General features: G+C 36.3%; 1 protein-coding gene across 2 annotated transcripts in view; it reads left to right on the top strand.

Annotated features, from left to right (window-relative positions):
* The window catches only part of LOC136806681 (dynein axonemal heavy chain 6-like), a 93,509-nt gene that overhangs the window by 50,756 nt on the left and 27,378 nt on the right, over nucleotides 1-15,375 (top strand). For both annotated transcript variants that reach the window (XM_067063265.1, XM_067063266.1), the window contains 15 exons: nucleotides 4,931-5,022; nucleotides 6,414-6,569; nucleotides 7,082-7,148; nucleotides 7,461-7,615; nucleotides 9,314-9,395; nucleotides 9,905-10,003; nucleotides 10,485-10,610; nucleotides 11,279-11,388; nucleotides 11,664-11,736; nucleotides 12,450-12,539; nucleotides 12,878-12,960; nucleotides 13,655-13,739; nucleotides 14,026-14,178; nucleotides 14,637-14,735; nucleotides 15,210-15,341. In XM_067063265.1, the coding sequence (XP_066919366.1) occupies nucleotides 4,931-5,022; nucleotides 6,414-6,569; nucleotides 7,082-7,148; nucleotides 7,461-7,615; nucleotides 9,314-9,395; nucleotides 9,905-10,003; nucleotides 10,485-10,610; nucleotides 11,279-11,388; nucleotides 11,664-11,736; nucleotides 12,450-12,539; nucleotides 12,878-12,960; nucleotides 13,655-13,739; nucleotides 14,026-14,178; nucleotides 14,637-14,735; nucleotides 15,210-15,341 (1,602 nt within the window). The remainder of the gene's footprint in view (nucleotides 1-4,930; nucleotides 5,023-6,413; nucleotides 6,570-7,081; nucleotides 7,149-7,460; nucleotides 7,616-9,313; nucleotides 9,396-9,904; nucleotides 10,004-10,484; nucleotides 10,611-11,278; nucleotides 11,389-11,663; nucleotides 11,737-12,449; nucleotides 12,540-12,877; nucleotides 12,961-13,654; nucleotides 13,740-14,025; nucleotides 14,179-14,636; nucleotides 14,736-15,209; nucleotides 15,342-15,375) is intronic.

Below are 15,375 nucleotides of genomic sequence, written 5' to 3' on the forward strand. Positions count from 1 at the left end.
TTATAAATCAGAAGCGAAAAGATCAATCAATTTGCCATCAATAGAGAACTCGACAAACTCTTTTCGAGGGCTCTAAAAACCAAGAGACAACCCTTAGAAGCACAAACTGCAAAATGCCCCCAGACATGCTTCTAAAACACTTCCAAAAACATTTCAATCCTAGCCGTGATAATCTTCATAATCCCTGGAACTCTCGACTAACGTGCCAGATTTTATAAATGAGCTTCGTAACATTTCCACCAACATCCCTATAGACACTGATTACCCCGTCCATCGAGGAAATTCAAAAGCACCTTCATCAACTAAAATCAGACAAAGCTAGCAATGACATTGACCCTGAAATCCTCAAAAAAATGCGAGCACCCGATTATGCTCCAAGTTATCCATAAATTGGCAGAAAATCTTTGGTCTAATCTGGGATCTACCAAGCGCCTGGGGAAACTCGAGATTGAAAACGTTGGAAAGGGAAGGGTTCCAAATCCGACCCAACCAAATATCGGGGAATCAGCATTGGCTCGACTGTATGTAAATTGATGATAAATATCATACTGGATCGAATCAGACCGTGGTATGAGGCACAAATCACAGATGAAGAAAATGGATTTAGAAAAAACCGAGGTACAAAACAGACGGAATTTTCACTATAAAAGAACACAACAAAATATCCAATCGAAAAACGCAAACAACCACTCTACTTGTTGTTGATTTTAACGGCTGCATTTGACCAATACCCAGAGACTGGCTATTTCTATCAATCAGAATTCGCTTTCCTGATAATGCTGACCTAAAACTATTCGATATCTTAGAGAAGTTATACAGTCAAACATCCTTGACCTTCCATGAAGCGAACACTTCATTCCATGTATCATCAGGCGTTCGTCAAGGAGGACCTGAGAGTCCTCTGTTGTTCAACCTCTACATTGACTACGTCATGCGAGTTTTTATTAAAAAATGTAACTTTACTGACGAGGTTAGTTTCTTTAAACATAAGTATCGAATCAATCCAAGATCGATCTTAGAGCAGAACGACTTCGAATGCGAAATCAGAACGAGAAGCTATCAGGTGATCATCACTCCCATGGTGTGGGTACGCAGACGACCCTGATACTTTTCTTGACTGATCTTTCATCTCTACAATCAGCGTCAACACTTCTAGACAACTTATTCGTTAAATTTGGTCTTCGAATCAAACGAAACCAAAACCGAGACGATGATTCTCAATCATGCTACCTCGAGACAAAAAACTATCCTGATAGCATCATTAATATTCGCAATGTCCCGTTGAAAAATTCAGGCCAGTTCAAATATCTTGGTTCGCACATCTCTCCAAATGCGCCTAATACCGGAGACATGAAATCAACTATCGCATTCAGATGGCACTTGGAAAATTCGCAAGTATGACAAACCTCCTTCAGAATCATGGAATTCATCTATCTACAAGAGTTAAATTTTTTAACTCCTTTGTGAGAAGTAGACTAACGTACTCTTGTCAGAATTGGAATCTGACCGCAGCGCGCAATTTGATAAGCTTGATTCAACGTACAGAAGTCTACTTCGCAAAATGATACGACGTTGGTTTCAGTCGAGTTCGATACTGAAGAAGGAGACTTTCGATTAAAAATTAATAACGCTAAGCTCCATTCTATCTGCCATACTGAAGACGTCAGTAGTTTCATTCGAAAACAGCAAAAGAATTATGCAGGACATGTCGTTCGAATGTCTGTAGATCGTGGTATTAAACAGTTAATGTTTAATTCCGATAAATATCATAGAATCGGAAGAACAACTCCCTCTCTCCTAGAGCAGGTGTTGTCAGATAACAATTTGACTATCGACAGATTTATAAATTTGAATATGAAATAGTGATTTTTACCTAACAATTTTTGATGATTAAAGTTTGACTTAGGTCCCATTTACTAGTTATAGTTTATATGGTAAAATAATATATATAGGTCGAAAACTGAGGAACAGATAATGTGTTTTCTTGAAATATTTTTTGACTCATATTGAGTTACTTCATTCCATCTTAACTTATATTGAGTTACTTTCTTCCTTAAAGTCATTTTAGATCACTAGTTTTACATTGACGGATTTCTATGTCATCATATTTTCCTTTTCTACTCCAACCTGATTGATTTTCTGTGAATGTTCATTCTAGATTTTTGTTGTATTTGTATTGTCTTTTTTGTGTCCATTTTGAGTAGTTGAAGGTTTTATACTTCTAGACTATATATATAATCATTGCCAAGAGTTCTTTAAACTTGCGCTTGGCTTTGGGGTTCATTGAAATATACACTATCGCATTACAAGCACTATTACAAACGGATAACAATATACAACCATGCATAATAAGAATCGCATTAGCGGCACTAAATTCCCGTTGAAATATACTGATCATGGCCAGGAAAACGATGATCGGGGCATAACAGATTGTGACCAGAATCAAAAATGCGCTTGCCATTCGTGTCATGCTTCCTCTGTCAGTTGAAATTCTTTCGGAATTCCTCTGTGTGGCTGCTAGTTTTTTTATGGAGATTAAATACAGTATTAGAGTGGTGCTGAAAAAGATTATATTTGTCGGGGCCGCGTATCGGGCGCCTCCAGCGTTGCCAAAGAGCGCCGGTCCAAAGGTATTTATGATAGATTGTGATAATGCAGCCAATATGTAAATAGCCAGGAAAAAAATAAATTTTGTAGGTGTGATGACTCTCAAATATCGCGTCATAAAAACGACATGCAGAAACCGATCTAGAGCAATAAACATGACTAGATAAGTCGACAAGTAGATGAAGATGTGTGGTAAAAGTAGTATGATTCGCCTGTATGTACATTCTAAATGTTCTGCTAATAGAATGATAACAACTTGGGCTGTGTAGCCTATTAAACCATGTAAAATATCACAAATGGATATGATGAGTATAATACGCATGGATTGCTTTTTATGATGTCTGGCGCTGACATTTATGTAGATTGCCAATGAATTGAAAACTGTATTGCAGATTAATAATACTAAACACAGTGAAGCCATAGTCTTTCGAATTTCCCATGAAACATAAACGATATTATCATAATTAGAAAAACATTGAATGAAAAATGTGCTTGATGTTGATATATTGGTTGTTATATTGAATTTTGCCATTGCTGATGTTTCTTTAAGTACCGTACCTTTTTAGAGGCCCCCCCCCAAGCGGTTTTTTTTAGCGTGATTACCTGATTACCTGATTTGTGAATTTTTCTTCGTGAATGCGTGATCAGAGGTTACAACGTGATCGTGATTTGAATATTCTTTGAGCCTTGATGCGAGACTTGGACTTTTTTCAAAGTCGATGCGTGATTATCCAAGTTTTTTTCTGATTTGCGTGATCGTGATCGAAGATAAAAAACGCGTGATATCGTCAGAGCCTCTTTTTATCACTTTGAATCTTGTGTGTTTTTTCAAAAAAAAATACACCGTACTGTAGCTTGTCCTTCATTTAACTTGATTAAAAATTCTCTCTTTATCTTGGAGTAGTGTATATTATATAGATTTTCTACAAGCTTTTTTTTTTTATAAGAATGGTGTAAATCCATTTCATCATGGATATTCTTAACTTTTTTGGGAAAATCATCCTAAAATATTTACAGTATATTCTTAGGTTAGGGTCCTAATTCAGACTAGATTTAACATTTTGTACATCAAGCATAAGGTGGCATTTTTGTGAAAGGAGTGAGCCTAACTTGGGGGTAATTGACAATTTATAATTATGAAAATGCTCTAAAAATGGCATTCTTAGCTTGAGTAGCAAAATTCCATGATGGTGATATTCTTAGCATATTCTTAATTTTTTGGCCATTTCATCGTGGACATTCTAATAAAGTGTATTCTTATAAAAAAAGCGTGTATTCAATAATTATATTGCGAGGCTAGATCAATAAAAACAAGAGGACTAAAATGCGATAAAATTTGAAATGAAAATTTTTATCACCCACAATTATACTTATAAACGGAATTATTTAACCGAGAGGGTGGATTGTTCATTTGTTTTTGTTTTTTTGTTTTTTTTGTTTTCAATAGTTTACACCTTGTATTGCGAAACACCCACGGTATCAACTTTTAATCAAAGTTTATATCTCTCAAATATTTTGTTCTCCTTTTTCGCTCTTTTCCTTCCATTTTTAGGCTGTCTTTAGTGTTAAATTTACCCTTTGAAGTAAACAGTACATTCCTTTTCCCTCTTTCAATTCTGTCATTTTTTCGTCCCTTCAGGGAGATCTAGCGCTCTCGATGCATTTACACCGCTATTGAGTAAAGTGCCGCCATTAGGGTACCGCTTATCACAAAACTCCGATCAAAGATTTTGCTTGGTCGGGATGGAGAAACTTTGTCCAGACCTCTTGACTGATCTACATCGGAACGGCCGTTCAAATCTTGCATAGTTTCTAAAAACGTTTCAAAGTCGTCTTGATCTGGTCCGGAATACAAGAAAGCGCTTTTTAATTCCGACTAATTTGTACTAAACTTTTTAAGAATGAGTTGAAAATTTAGAGATGATTAAAAAAAGAAAATTAGTCACATGTTGGGTCCCACCACATTCCGTTGTATGGACCTTACTGTATTGACGAAAATGGCAAAATCTTTGTCCGCTAATTGGAGGGTCCGCTAATTGAGTGTCCACCTTTTTTTATGAGGATTTGACTAGGGAATGGCCGGAGAAAATAGAATTGTCCGCTAATCAGAGGTGTCCGCCTTTTAGCGTGTCCGTTAATCGGAGGTTTTACTATATAAAAAAATTATTACCCCTTAAGGAGATCCTCTTATTTTTGACGGACCCTTATGGATATTCACTGCATTTCAAGACAGGGTGTGCCCTGTCTTTTTCTGGAAAAGTCCAAATCAAAAAGGGAGGGTAGCCCTCCTCATTTGACCAAACTTCAACAATCATTATTTTAGGTACCAAACTTATTCGAAGCAGAAGAATACGAGCAAATGATCATTGGAGCACGGCCGCATGCTAAAGAAGCCGGTATCCCTGAAAGTGCTCGGTAAACTTTCTACAGTTAACTCTCGCTAATTCGAACTCAAAAGGGAAGTTTGATTTGTTCGAATTACAGAGAAATTAGAGAGTATTAATTGCAAGGGTTTTCCCTTGACAAGAATTATAGAAAGATTTAGTTCGATTTGGCGAGAATCCACTGTATTTCCCTTTAAACATATCACATCGCCTTAAGATGGAATAGTGCAGTATTAGCACTCTAATAACAACTTTATTTTGACCGATCCCAAAACCTTCAAACAAAGTGTTAAAAGGTTTAAGCAGCTATCATCACAGGGGCGGATCTAAGGGGGTTTTAAAATTTGTGATGGAAGTGTGTTTTTTTAGCCCTGATGGTAAGAATCTTCTTGGTAGTCAGAGAACGACGCCGTTTTGTTTGGAAGCTCTTTGTTTATGTTTTTTTAGCTGACAATGCATTTTAATTCTTGTCGCGATTTGATTGGTTGAAAATAAAAACATTCGATTTGAAACGTTCGATTTTATTTCAATTTGAGACATTTTGAGAGTGGAAAAGAAAAAAAGTTGAAATTTCTCAACTTTTTTTTTTCCGCCGAAGAAGCTTCAAGTTCCGCCTTGTATATAGATTACGCATGTGCAGATGAACCAAAGTAGGTGGAAAGCACTTTGCGAGGGAATTTCCGCCGAATTGAAAACGGCCTTACTAAAAAATAAAGACTCTCCATTATAAACTTTGAATCACCCAAATCTGACGGCCGACGGGGGCGTGCCGCTGGAGTTTAAAAAAGCGGACCCTGTCAGATATGAATGTTTGATAAAATTGGGACCCTGTCGGAAGGAAAATCGAAAAGAAATTCCCAATTTCACACTGAAAAGTGGCAAAAGTGATGAAATGTAGACAAGTGATTGAAAAATTTTCTAATTTCCACCCTGAAAATTGTCTGAAATAACCAAAAGACGATCCTGTCAGGTACAAATGTTGAAAATTAGTAAATTTGGGACCCTGTCAGATATCTTCAGAGCCTTAAAAAAAGAATCCTGACCAGTGACACGTTCCCGTTCCCAATTTCGCCTGAGTGCCTCCCCCGGGGTGCAATTTCCTGATGATATATTCGTTGATAGCCTACATAGCGGAAGACCAGTACATAATGCCTTATTTTTTTAGTTTATTCTTCATTTACCAAATTTTTAAGTCAAAATGACAATATTTAGACGTTGCATCATGGTCGGATACAGGAGGTAGGCTATCTTATTCATGGAGAGTGATTAGTTTCCATATAAGGTAATACGATAATAAAGTGCACTCTCCTCCATTGGTTATAGCCTCCCTCTGTATCCGAGCCTGTTGCATCAACGTCATGTATTAGCTAGGGAGTCTTTTGACTGTGAAATATTCACTTTCTCGTCTTTCTTACTTTCTAGTGATGCCATTTTCGCTCATTTGATTGGTCGTGTTCGGAACAACCTGCACATAGTATTATGCATGAGTCCGGTTGGTGAAGCATTCCGTACACGTTGTCGTATGTTTCCATCACTTGTCAATTGTTGTACCATTGATTGGTTTACAGAATGGCCCAGGTAAAAAAAACTTTCGCGAGGTCTAAAAATTGCAAAATTTACTTTCGCGAATTTGAGGAAAAATATTTTTCGTGAGCATAAACTTTCGCGAAAATTGGCTAAAAAGTGACAAATGTTCCTTGAATCCGATAAAAACGGTTGTTCTTTGGCTTTAAAAAGGCTTTAAATGCTAGAAATGTGTTGAAAATTTTATATTTATTACAATTTCGAAGTTTATAGTTTTTCTAAGAAAGTTTTGCGAGTATGAACTTTCGCTAGCATGAACTTTCGCTAGAAAGGCCAAAATTCATGAAAATCGCGAAAGTTTCTGCTCGCAAAAGTTTGTACGCCTAAACCACTGTAATAAGTCCTTGCCTCCCAGCTGGCTTATAACGATGTTTCAACGTTTATCTAATGTTCACAACGTCCATAAAACATGAGATGAACGTCGAAACAACGTTGTGCACCAACTGGGCCACTTAAAATTTCTCCATCTGGCTTTCAATTACTGGTTTTGTTTCTTTCCATTCTAGAGAAGCATTGTTGAGTGTTTCGACAAGTTTCTTTCAAGAAGTTGATCTTGGAAATGAGGAAGTGAAAGTAAGTAAACATTTCTAATAATTTCTATATTTCTGCTGTCCCAAAAAAGTGTACTATACAATGATTTATGTACTAGGTAAGGCTCTATCGTTTTCATTTCAAATTACCCAAATATAAACAAAACTTTCATGAATCCTCAAATGTCAAAATAAAAGATTTTTGCGACCGACCGATCGACTTCCAAAATCTAAGGTCGGCTGACGGAGATTGCGTGATATCGAGATCAGAGTTACCGTTTGGGGGGGGGCTCATTATAAACCAGATTATTCAAGGGTTTTTTTATATTCTATATTTTGCATACTTCTTTTACAGCATAGCATAGCAGAGATGTGCGTTGAAATACACACCAGTGTCAGTTCAATGGCCGAGCGGTTTTACAATGAATTGAAGCGCCGCTATTACACCACACCCACCAGTTATCTTGAATTGATCAATCTATATTTATCCATGTTGGATGAAAAACGGAAGTATGTAATATGCTGTTGGGGCTGTTTCTGTTCGGTTGTAGAACTAATGTTAATAGCTCCTGAAATAATAGAGCTTTTGGCTTGAAATTTTCTGTAAATTGCTAACTTTTATTTAGCTTCAAAAAAAAAAAAAATTGACACCTAAAATGACACAAAAATTGACACATAAAACTTTATTTTTTATGTAAAACTATATCGTTTAAAACGTAATTTATTGAATATTTAGGATAAAGTAACCATTTTAGGCTCAGGGAACTTTTTTTACAATTGCTATTTATAAGAACAAAGGAAATTTTCGGTTTTTGCTCATTTTGGGCATAAAACTTTTTGTCAAATGTTACCTCATATGACAATGATCTTGCGTGCCAAATTTCATCCAAAAAGACCCACTTGATCAAAAGTTAAGGGGTGGTACAGGAACAAACCCCCCTAGTTTTGAACCGCCCCTAAAAACCTAGCATGAATAGGGCTAACTTACACAGAAAATCCAAAATATATTATCTTCTAAGCTTGTGAATCTGGAGACGATAAACACCTATCAACCCTGGACGCTGCGGTCGGCTTTACAGGAAACTGGTAATGAATTTACAAGGAAATGACTTCAAAATGACTTCAAAATGACTTTATCTTTTAAATGTCAATGCAATGACTTGAGAGGCATCTTGACCACAGATATCTGTAAAGCCCGAAGGGCTAGATAGGCAACTTTAAGCTTTCTCCAGCAAAAAAAAGTGAAGCAAAAATTTGACTTTTTAAATTTCGTGCCGATAGATAGGATCTAGCATTTTAATTGTTTTCGGAGCGCGAGATCACAAAAAGTAGGCGGCAAACGCTATTTCACATCTCTCAAACCGGTGAAATTGCATATTTTAGTCACGTGACTTTGGTAGGAAATCCTTCCAAACCTAGGCTTCACTTTTCGATAAAAGCCGCAAATCTAGCCCTTCGGGCTTTACATATCTGTGATCTTGACGCTATTCCTTCCTGGTAGTTTCGAACCCAGACTCCTGACACTTTAAGGTTGATATAAAGCATCCTCAGATTGCATTTGTGCGAGTAATAGGAGGTGTAGAGTCTGATGTAAAAACTGATCTTTCGATATAAGATTACGGGCTCTATACAAAATGATCTGATGTAAAAACTGATCTTTCGATATAAGATTACGGGCTCTATACAAAATGAATAAAATTCAGGCCAGAGCGGTCTTTATAATGTATCACAATAGGTAGACTTGATTTTTATTTCGGGATGGTTTTTTGCTCACATGTAAAATTGAGCACATTAAAAAAATTCCTATTGTGGTATTTCATGTTTTGTTAAGTTACGCAATTTCCGCCATTATGGAAGCAAACGTTCGAATCTAGAGAGAATACCTATAGGACATTTCACAGTCGCAAAACGTAATGGGTAATCAGGACCACTGCACGCTAATGACGACTTACTATTGGTCCAAAGTTTTGAAAACTTTTGAAGATTACTGCGTTTAGCCAATAGAAATCCGTCCTGGCGCAATCTGTCCTGATTACCCATGATCCATTTCTACTGTGAAATGGCCTATACGAAATCGAACTTGTGCTTCCATAATGGTTGCGAAATTACGTAAATAAAAACTTTTATACCTTTTTAACCTGACGCCTGTCTGGTCTGATCCTTGTCTTTTGTATTTAAAATTATTTTCTTTACTTTCTCGTTTTTCAGACAATTGATAAACGCCAGAGATCGTGTGAAAAATGGATTGAAAAAACTTTTGGAGACCAATGAACTCGTTGATAATATGCAGGTAATGAATTCAATATCTCCTTGAATATATCTTAGTGTTAAAATTTTTCGAGTTTCAAACGTATTTCCGTCTTAGCAATGTGTATAAAGAGGATGTCTCAAAAATTCTGCATAATTCACCAAAATTTCAAGAATATGTAAAATGCCCTTTCCTTCTCAAATGAGAAGCCTTGCTTTGACCAATATTATAAAGTCGCCAAACTTAGCTTAAGGTCGGTGTCCACTTTCGCGCGAAATTAGCGGCAGTTTTTTTCTTAACCTTTTTTGCCTGAAGAAACGATTACCTGATAAAAAAGTTTCGAGCGAACAGAAAAAATGTTGAAGGAAGTTCTACTTTTTTCATCCGTTACGTCAATTTTGACCAATGGAATCGCTTCATTTTTCAACCGACCAATGACCTTACAAAAAACGTCAAAAAGTTTTCGCTCATGTCGCGCGAAAGTGGAAACCGGCCTTTAATAGTTTATTTGAGGCGAAGTTTTATTGTTGATACGCTCTTCTATTATGCAGGTCGAATTAGTGGCATTAGAACCTGAGCTGAAACAAAAATCATTAGCAACCGAGAAATTGATGGAAAGATTAAAAGTTGATCAAACGGAAGCAGATAAGGTTCGTGGAATTTTTGGTGTTTTTTTTTTGTGTAAAATCCCGGTGACTGAAGAAACAGTCTTGAATAGCATCTTACTTAACTCTGTTTTTCGAAACTTAGTATTACATGGATAATTACTAGTATGGTAAGTTTTATTAGACGCTCGTAAATTAAGGTTTAAATACCTCTATACTACAATATACCTTGATCGAGTATTGGGGTGTAAGCTATCCTTAATCCACACGCGATTCTATACTCAGTGTGAAATTAAAGCCAGGCTAGTCTCGACAACAAGAAGATAGTTATGCACTTCCTCTGACTTCCTCTCAATGTGACTTTAAAAGAAATAACTAATATCAGACTGAATTCTCTTGAAAACCATTGTATATAAGATCTTCGGGTCTACGCTTTGGCTACCCGTTGGTTTTATATCAATAGCGTCACCCATTGAGAAACAGCCAACTACAAAACATCTTTACGAAAAAGCTTCTCATCCTCTAGGTACGTGAAGTAGTTATGGCGGACGAAGCGGTGGCCAGTAAGAAAGCTACAGAAACTGAAGCCATTGCAGCAGACGCTCAAAAAGATTTGGATGAAGCACTTCCTGCACTCGAAGCTGCTAACAAGGTTAGCAAAATTGTTCATTTTCCTTAATATCCATATTGGGCTGTTCCATTAAAAATCCATACAGGGGGTGGACGACCTTTTATACTTTAAAGTGACGGTGGACGAACTAAAACCTGTTTTTTACCTCCTGGAAATTTTAGAATAACTATTTACCCTCTGGAAAATGAAAAAACACTCCTTTAGACCCTCTGTAAATTTTCGTCCACCCCCTGTATGGAGATCAAATGGAATGGCCCATTCCAGGGTTCCAAGTATGGTTTGTGTGATTTACAAATTTTGGAGGAATCTGTTACAGCACTGTATTCAGTATTATAAATGTTTTTGACCATCATTATTAACTGGAACTAATTTTTAGCAGTTTCTTAGGCTCTAGATATTAAGACACTGTCCTATTTGCCAACTGAATTAAATTAGCTGTAAAATTTGATATCCTGACTTGTTATTTAATGATTCGTGACTCAGCCTATTTTAAAACTAGAGGGTATTTTAAAAAAACCTGTGGTCTAGCGAGCCTGACTCCAATATGTGTGATCTAGATTCTAGCTCAAAAAACTCTCAAAATCATATATACTACATATATGCATGCGGTTGGGTCCCACGAAAGATGTTAGGGTTCCTAAGGGTTTACTCCCTACCATTGTCTAAATATCCTTTTCTTATCTTTAAAGGCACTTGATTCGCTCGACAAAGCGGACATTTCTGAATTACGTGTATTTACAAAGCCACCTGAAATGGTGCAAACTGTCATGGAAGCTGTCTGTATTTTACTTGGTTCGAAGTAAGTCAATCATTCACTCTTCTTAAATATTATAAAGATTTTACAAAGTCAGTGCAAAGACTTAAAGGTTAAATACACTACACAATATATTACCAGACAATAATACCGCATATCATGGCAATAATATATCATATGGCAATGTAACTAGAGCTCGAGTCTATCAACAAATGACAGAAATAACTTGCTTTTGGTTTGGATTTTTCCTTTACTCCTTTTAACTCCTAACTTTGTTTGGCATCATTGTTGTAATGTTTTTTTGTTGTTGATTTGATTAGACCTGATTGGGCTGCGGCTAAAACACTGCTCGGAGATTCGAATTTCTTGAGAAGATTGATCGATTTTGACAAGGTAAGAATAGTATTTTACGAGAAAGATTATTAAAACACTGTTTTCAATTTTTTTTATCTATTAGTTTATTTTAGTGGTTTAGTCTGTGGCAATTAATCCCTCGATTAAGATAGTAACCTAAAGAAATTCCGTGCTTTTCTGAAACTTATTTCAAATGGGTGATCCATAGTTTGCACCCCCCCTTTTTAATAGGGGGGATGCCAACTTTCTGGAGAGCCTTTGTAGGGGGGGGTACCGAGATCTGCCGAAAAAACTAGGGGATGGGAATGTAGGGGGGGATTAAATAAAAAAGGGGGGGTTTGGAAATTTTGGTCAATTTTCTAATCAAATACAAATTATTCTGTCATTGTTGGCTCGTGACTATAATACTTCATACTCTTTCTTGTTGATAATTTTGCTGGTAGGTGGGAAAGCGAGTTTCCTTCGAAACGGATTTTCTGTAAAAAAAAAGGGGGGATAAGATTTCATTACAAAAGGGGGGGATGGGTATATAGGGGGGATGAAATAAACCTAGGGGGGTTCATACCCCTCTGCAAACTATGTGATCTGTCCTAGTTAAGAGTGTTTCTGTTTTTACGAGATTTTCATATACTGGATCAGAAAATGATTTAGCATGCACGACCAGACTTTCAAGATACTAGGCTAAAAGGGACTCTTTGTAATAGTTTTGACATTGAACGGTTTGATTTATTGATTTTTATTATTGCTTGTAGGACAACATTCCAGATTCATCACTCAGAAAATTGAAGAAATATATCGAAAATCCAAACTTCTTGCCAGAGATTGCTGAAAAATCATCTAAAGTATAATCTGCGTTTTCTACTAGTCTATAACATCTTGTATGACTCCTGTAATTGATTGGATAGCTTTATTAGTTTCCTAATTTGTCTTAAATTTAGCTCTTATCAAGCACTATGAATATAATATATAAGAAACCAAACAACTAAGCTCTTCCTTCAACTGGAATGTCCAGAGACGTTCAATCTGATACTGAGGAATCGAATTGGTCAGATTTTATTTAAATTTATGAAATATTGAAAAATCCAATACTCTTCGTACATTTTTTATGCTTGTGGAACGGAACGTAATGTCCCCTTATTTTAGGCATGTAAAAACACTCATTGTCCCCGTTCTATTATAGGCTTGTAAATCAATGTGTTTGTGGGCAAGAGCTTGTGATCTTTATGCCAAAGTATTGAAAACTGTGGAGCCAAAACGACAAAGGTATTGTTTTACTGAATCTCTTGGCTTGTAGTGACCCCCTACTACACTTTAAGACCAACTAACTGTCAGCTCTACTGTGATTCGACTTCAAATCTTATCTTGATCGTACTGACGTTGGTATGTTTTTAAACTTCAAGAGGCTGTATTTCTTTTTGTGTTTGAGTCAGAGAGTTGATGTTATACATTTTTTTTGCTCAGAATTTCATGCTCTTTCAGATGGTACCAATCATTTTCGTTTATGTCGAATTTTGAAAATCAGTTATTTTCCTACCCCTTGTTTTCCCTTGCAGTTTTGCCTAACAAAAAGTTTTCCCGGGCCTAATCCACGTCCTCCCTCTCAAAAATATCTTATAATATACTGTTCTTTGAAATGGACTAAAAATGGTTAGGTTGTAAAAAAAGATGTCACGGGACCCCAGGCTTGGCCCCCTACTTGTTAGCTTTTTGTTTCAACAATGTCACAAAATATCCATAAGTAAGATACCATGTGTGCACACATGTTAATTCATAACAGAAGACTTTCCCCATCAGAACAACAATTTAAAACTTTCTTAGATCCGTTAAGCAAATCTCTGAAATCTTTTTGAAGATATTCTATTCTTAAGGGACCATTTCATTACATTTTTTGCGGGGTTTACGGATGAAGATTTTTGCTATCCTTACCACACCTTGACACATCCTTCTTTTCACTCAGGTTGGCAGGTGCACAATCAGAATTGGACGAAGTCATGTCTGTATTGAAAGAAAAACAAGACAAACTTGCTGCTGTTGAAGCTAAGGTATGAGTCGATATCGAATTTGATTAAAATGTTAATCAAGAAATATTTTAAGAACTTGATCTTGGAATCTTCATTCAAATTTAGCCTACTTTTATGGTTATTTTATCAACGCATTTTTTAGTGTTTTTCCCTGTGTTCAAGCGCGTGCAGTGCTTGTTCGCTACTGTGAAAATTTATCAACAGCAATAAAATTACTCGTTCGGAGTTTTATTAAAATTTCTGATATAGTTCAAGCTGACTTTTGATAAAAATTCTAAAATCAAACATTTTTTTCAATTTCTCTTAGATTGCTGAGCTTGAAGCAACATATAAGCAGAGTGTTGACGAAAAGGACACCTTGACGCATAATATAGCGCAAACAGCTGCACGATTGAAACGTGCATCAAAATTGACCACAGCTTTAGGCGATGAACAAGGACGATGGACTGAAAATGTCGCCGTAAGTAATTACAGACAATCAAAATGGAATCGGTTACCGGAACTAAGGTCCATTCACTTTTTTTCTGCTAACATGTGAAAACCACTCTCAGGGAATTACTCTTTATATTATGCTGACATGGTTTCTACATGGTAGCACAACTAGAGTGCACATTTCGAAATTGTATACCGTATTACTTCGAATAAATGCCCCCTTCTTTTAAACGCCCCCTCCTAAAATCGAAAACGCCCAGACGTTCATTCGAAGTAATACGGTAAGTGAATTTTGTTGAAAAAGGCAATTAAGTTGCTACGAAAATTCATTTAATGGTGGAAGGAGAGAATGTCATTGCTGTGGACAAGGCTTGGACATGAGAAATCTGCAAAAATCGTTCGTTTTGTTTTTCCAGTGTCTATTATAATTGCAAATGTATTTTTTAATTCTTTACGCAATACACTGCATCTATTTTTTCCCGTAAGGCATTTGAAGTGGACATTGGCAATGTTGTTGGTAACGTCTTTGTCGCTGCTGCATGTGTGGCTTATTTTGGTGCCTTCACAAGCAATTATAGAAAAGAGGTAAAATCGGACCTTAATTTCTCCAACTCATTATTAATGCTCAAAGTTCTTCTTCTGTCTCGTCTTAACGAGGTATTCTTCAAAGAGTTATATTCCCGTCTCAAAACTCAAAAAAATTCGAAGGTTTCTATGCAAACTCGATGCGTCAAATCAATTCTCCGTTCTAAAATGAAAATTTGATTTTGAGGGCACTGTATTGTTTTTAAAGGAGTTATGGCGTCAATAAGCATTTGTATCAAATTTGATACTTTTTTTTAACAATATCGCCTTAAAGTATGTCAATTTGACGCACAATTTCAATGCAGAGAATTTTCTAAAACAAAACTAATTCATGATGTTCATGACGTAAATGTTTAATACGGAAGAACCCAAAAAAGGCCGGGTATTTGCCTCTAATATTGAATTTTTAAACAATACAAAGTTTGATATAAAACGCTATCAATATCATGAATCTCCCTCCTTTTTCCATTTCAGTTGATCGCTGCATGGATTGAACGTTGTAAAGAAATGGGTATCCCTGCTTCTGATGACTACAGTTTGATTCACGTCTTAGCTGATCCCTTTGAAATACGACAATGGAATTCTGATGGGCTCCCTTCAGACAGTGTAAGTTTTGTATGGTGTATTAATTGTGTAAAGT

Source organism: Clytia hemisphaerica, unplaced genomic scaffold (genome assembly GCF_902728285.1).
Source record: "Clytia hemisphaerica strain Z4C2 unplaced genomic scaffold, Clytia hemisphaerica genome assembly, whole genome shotgun sequence".
Lineage (NCBI taxonomy): Eukaryota > Metazoa > Cnidaria > Hydrozoa > Leptothecata > Clytiidae > Clytia > Clytia hemisphaerica.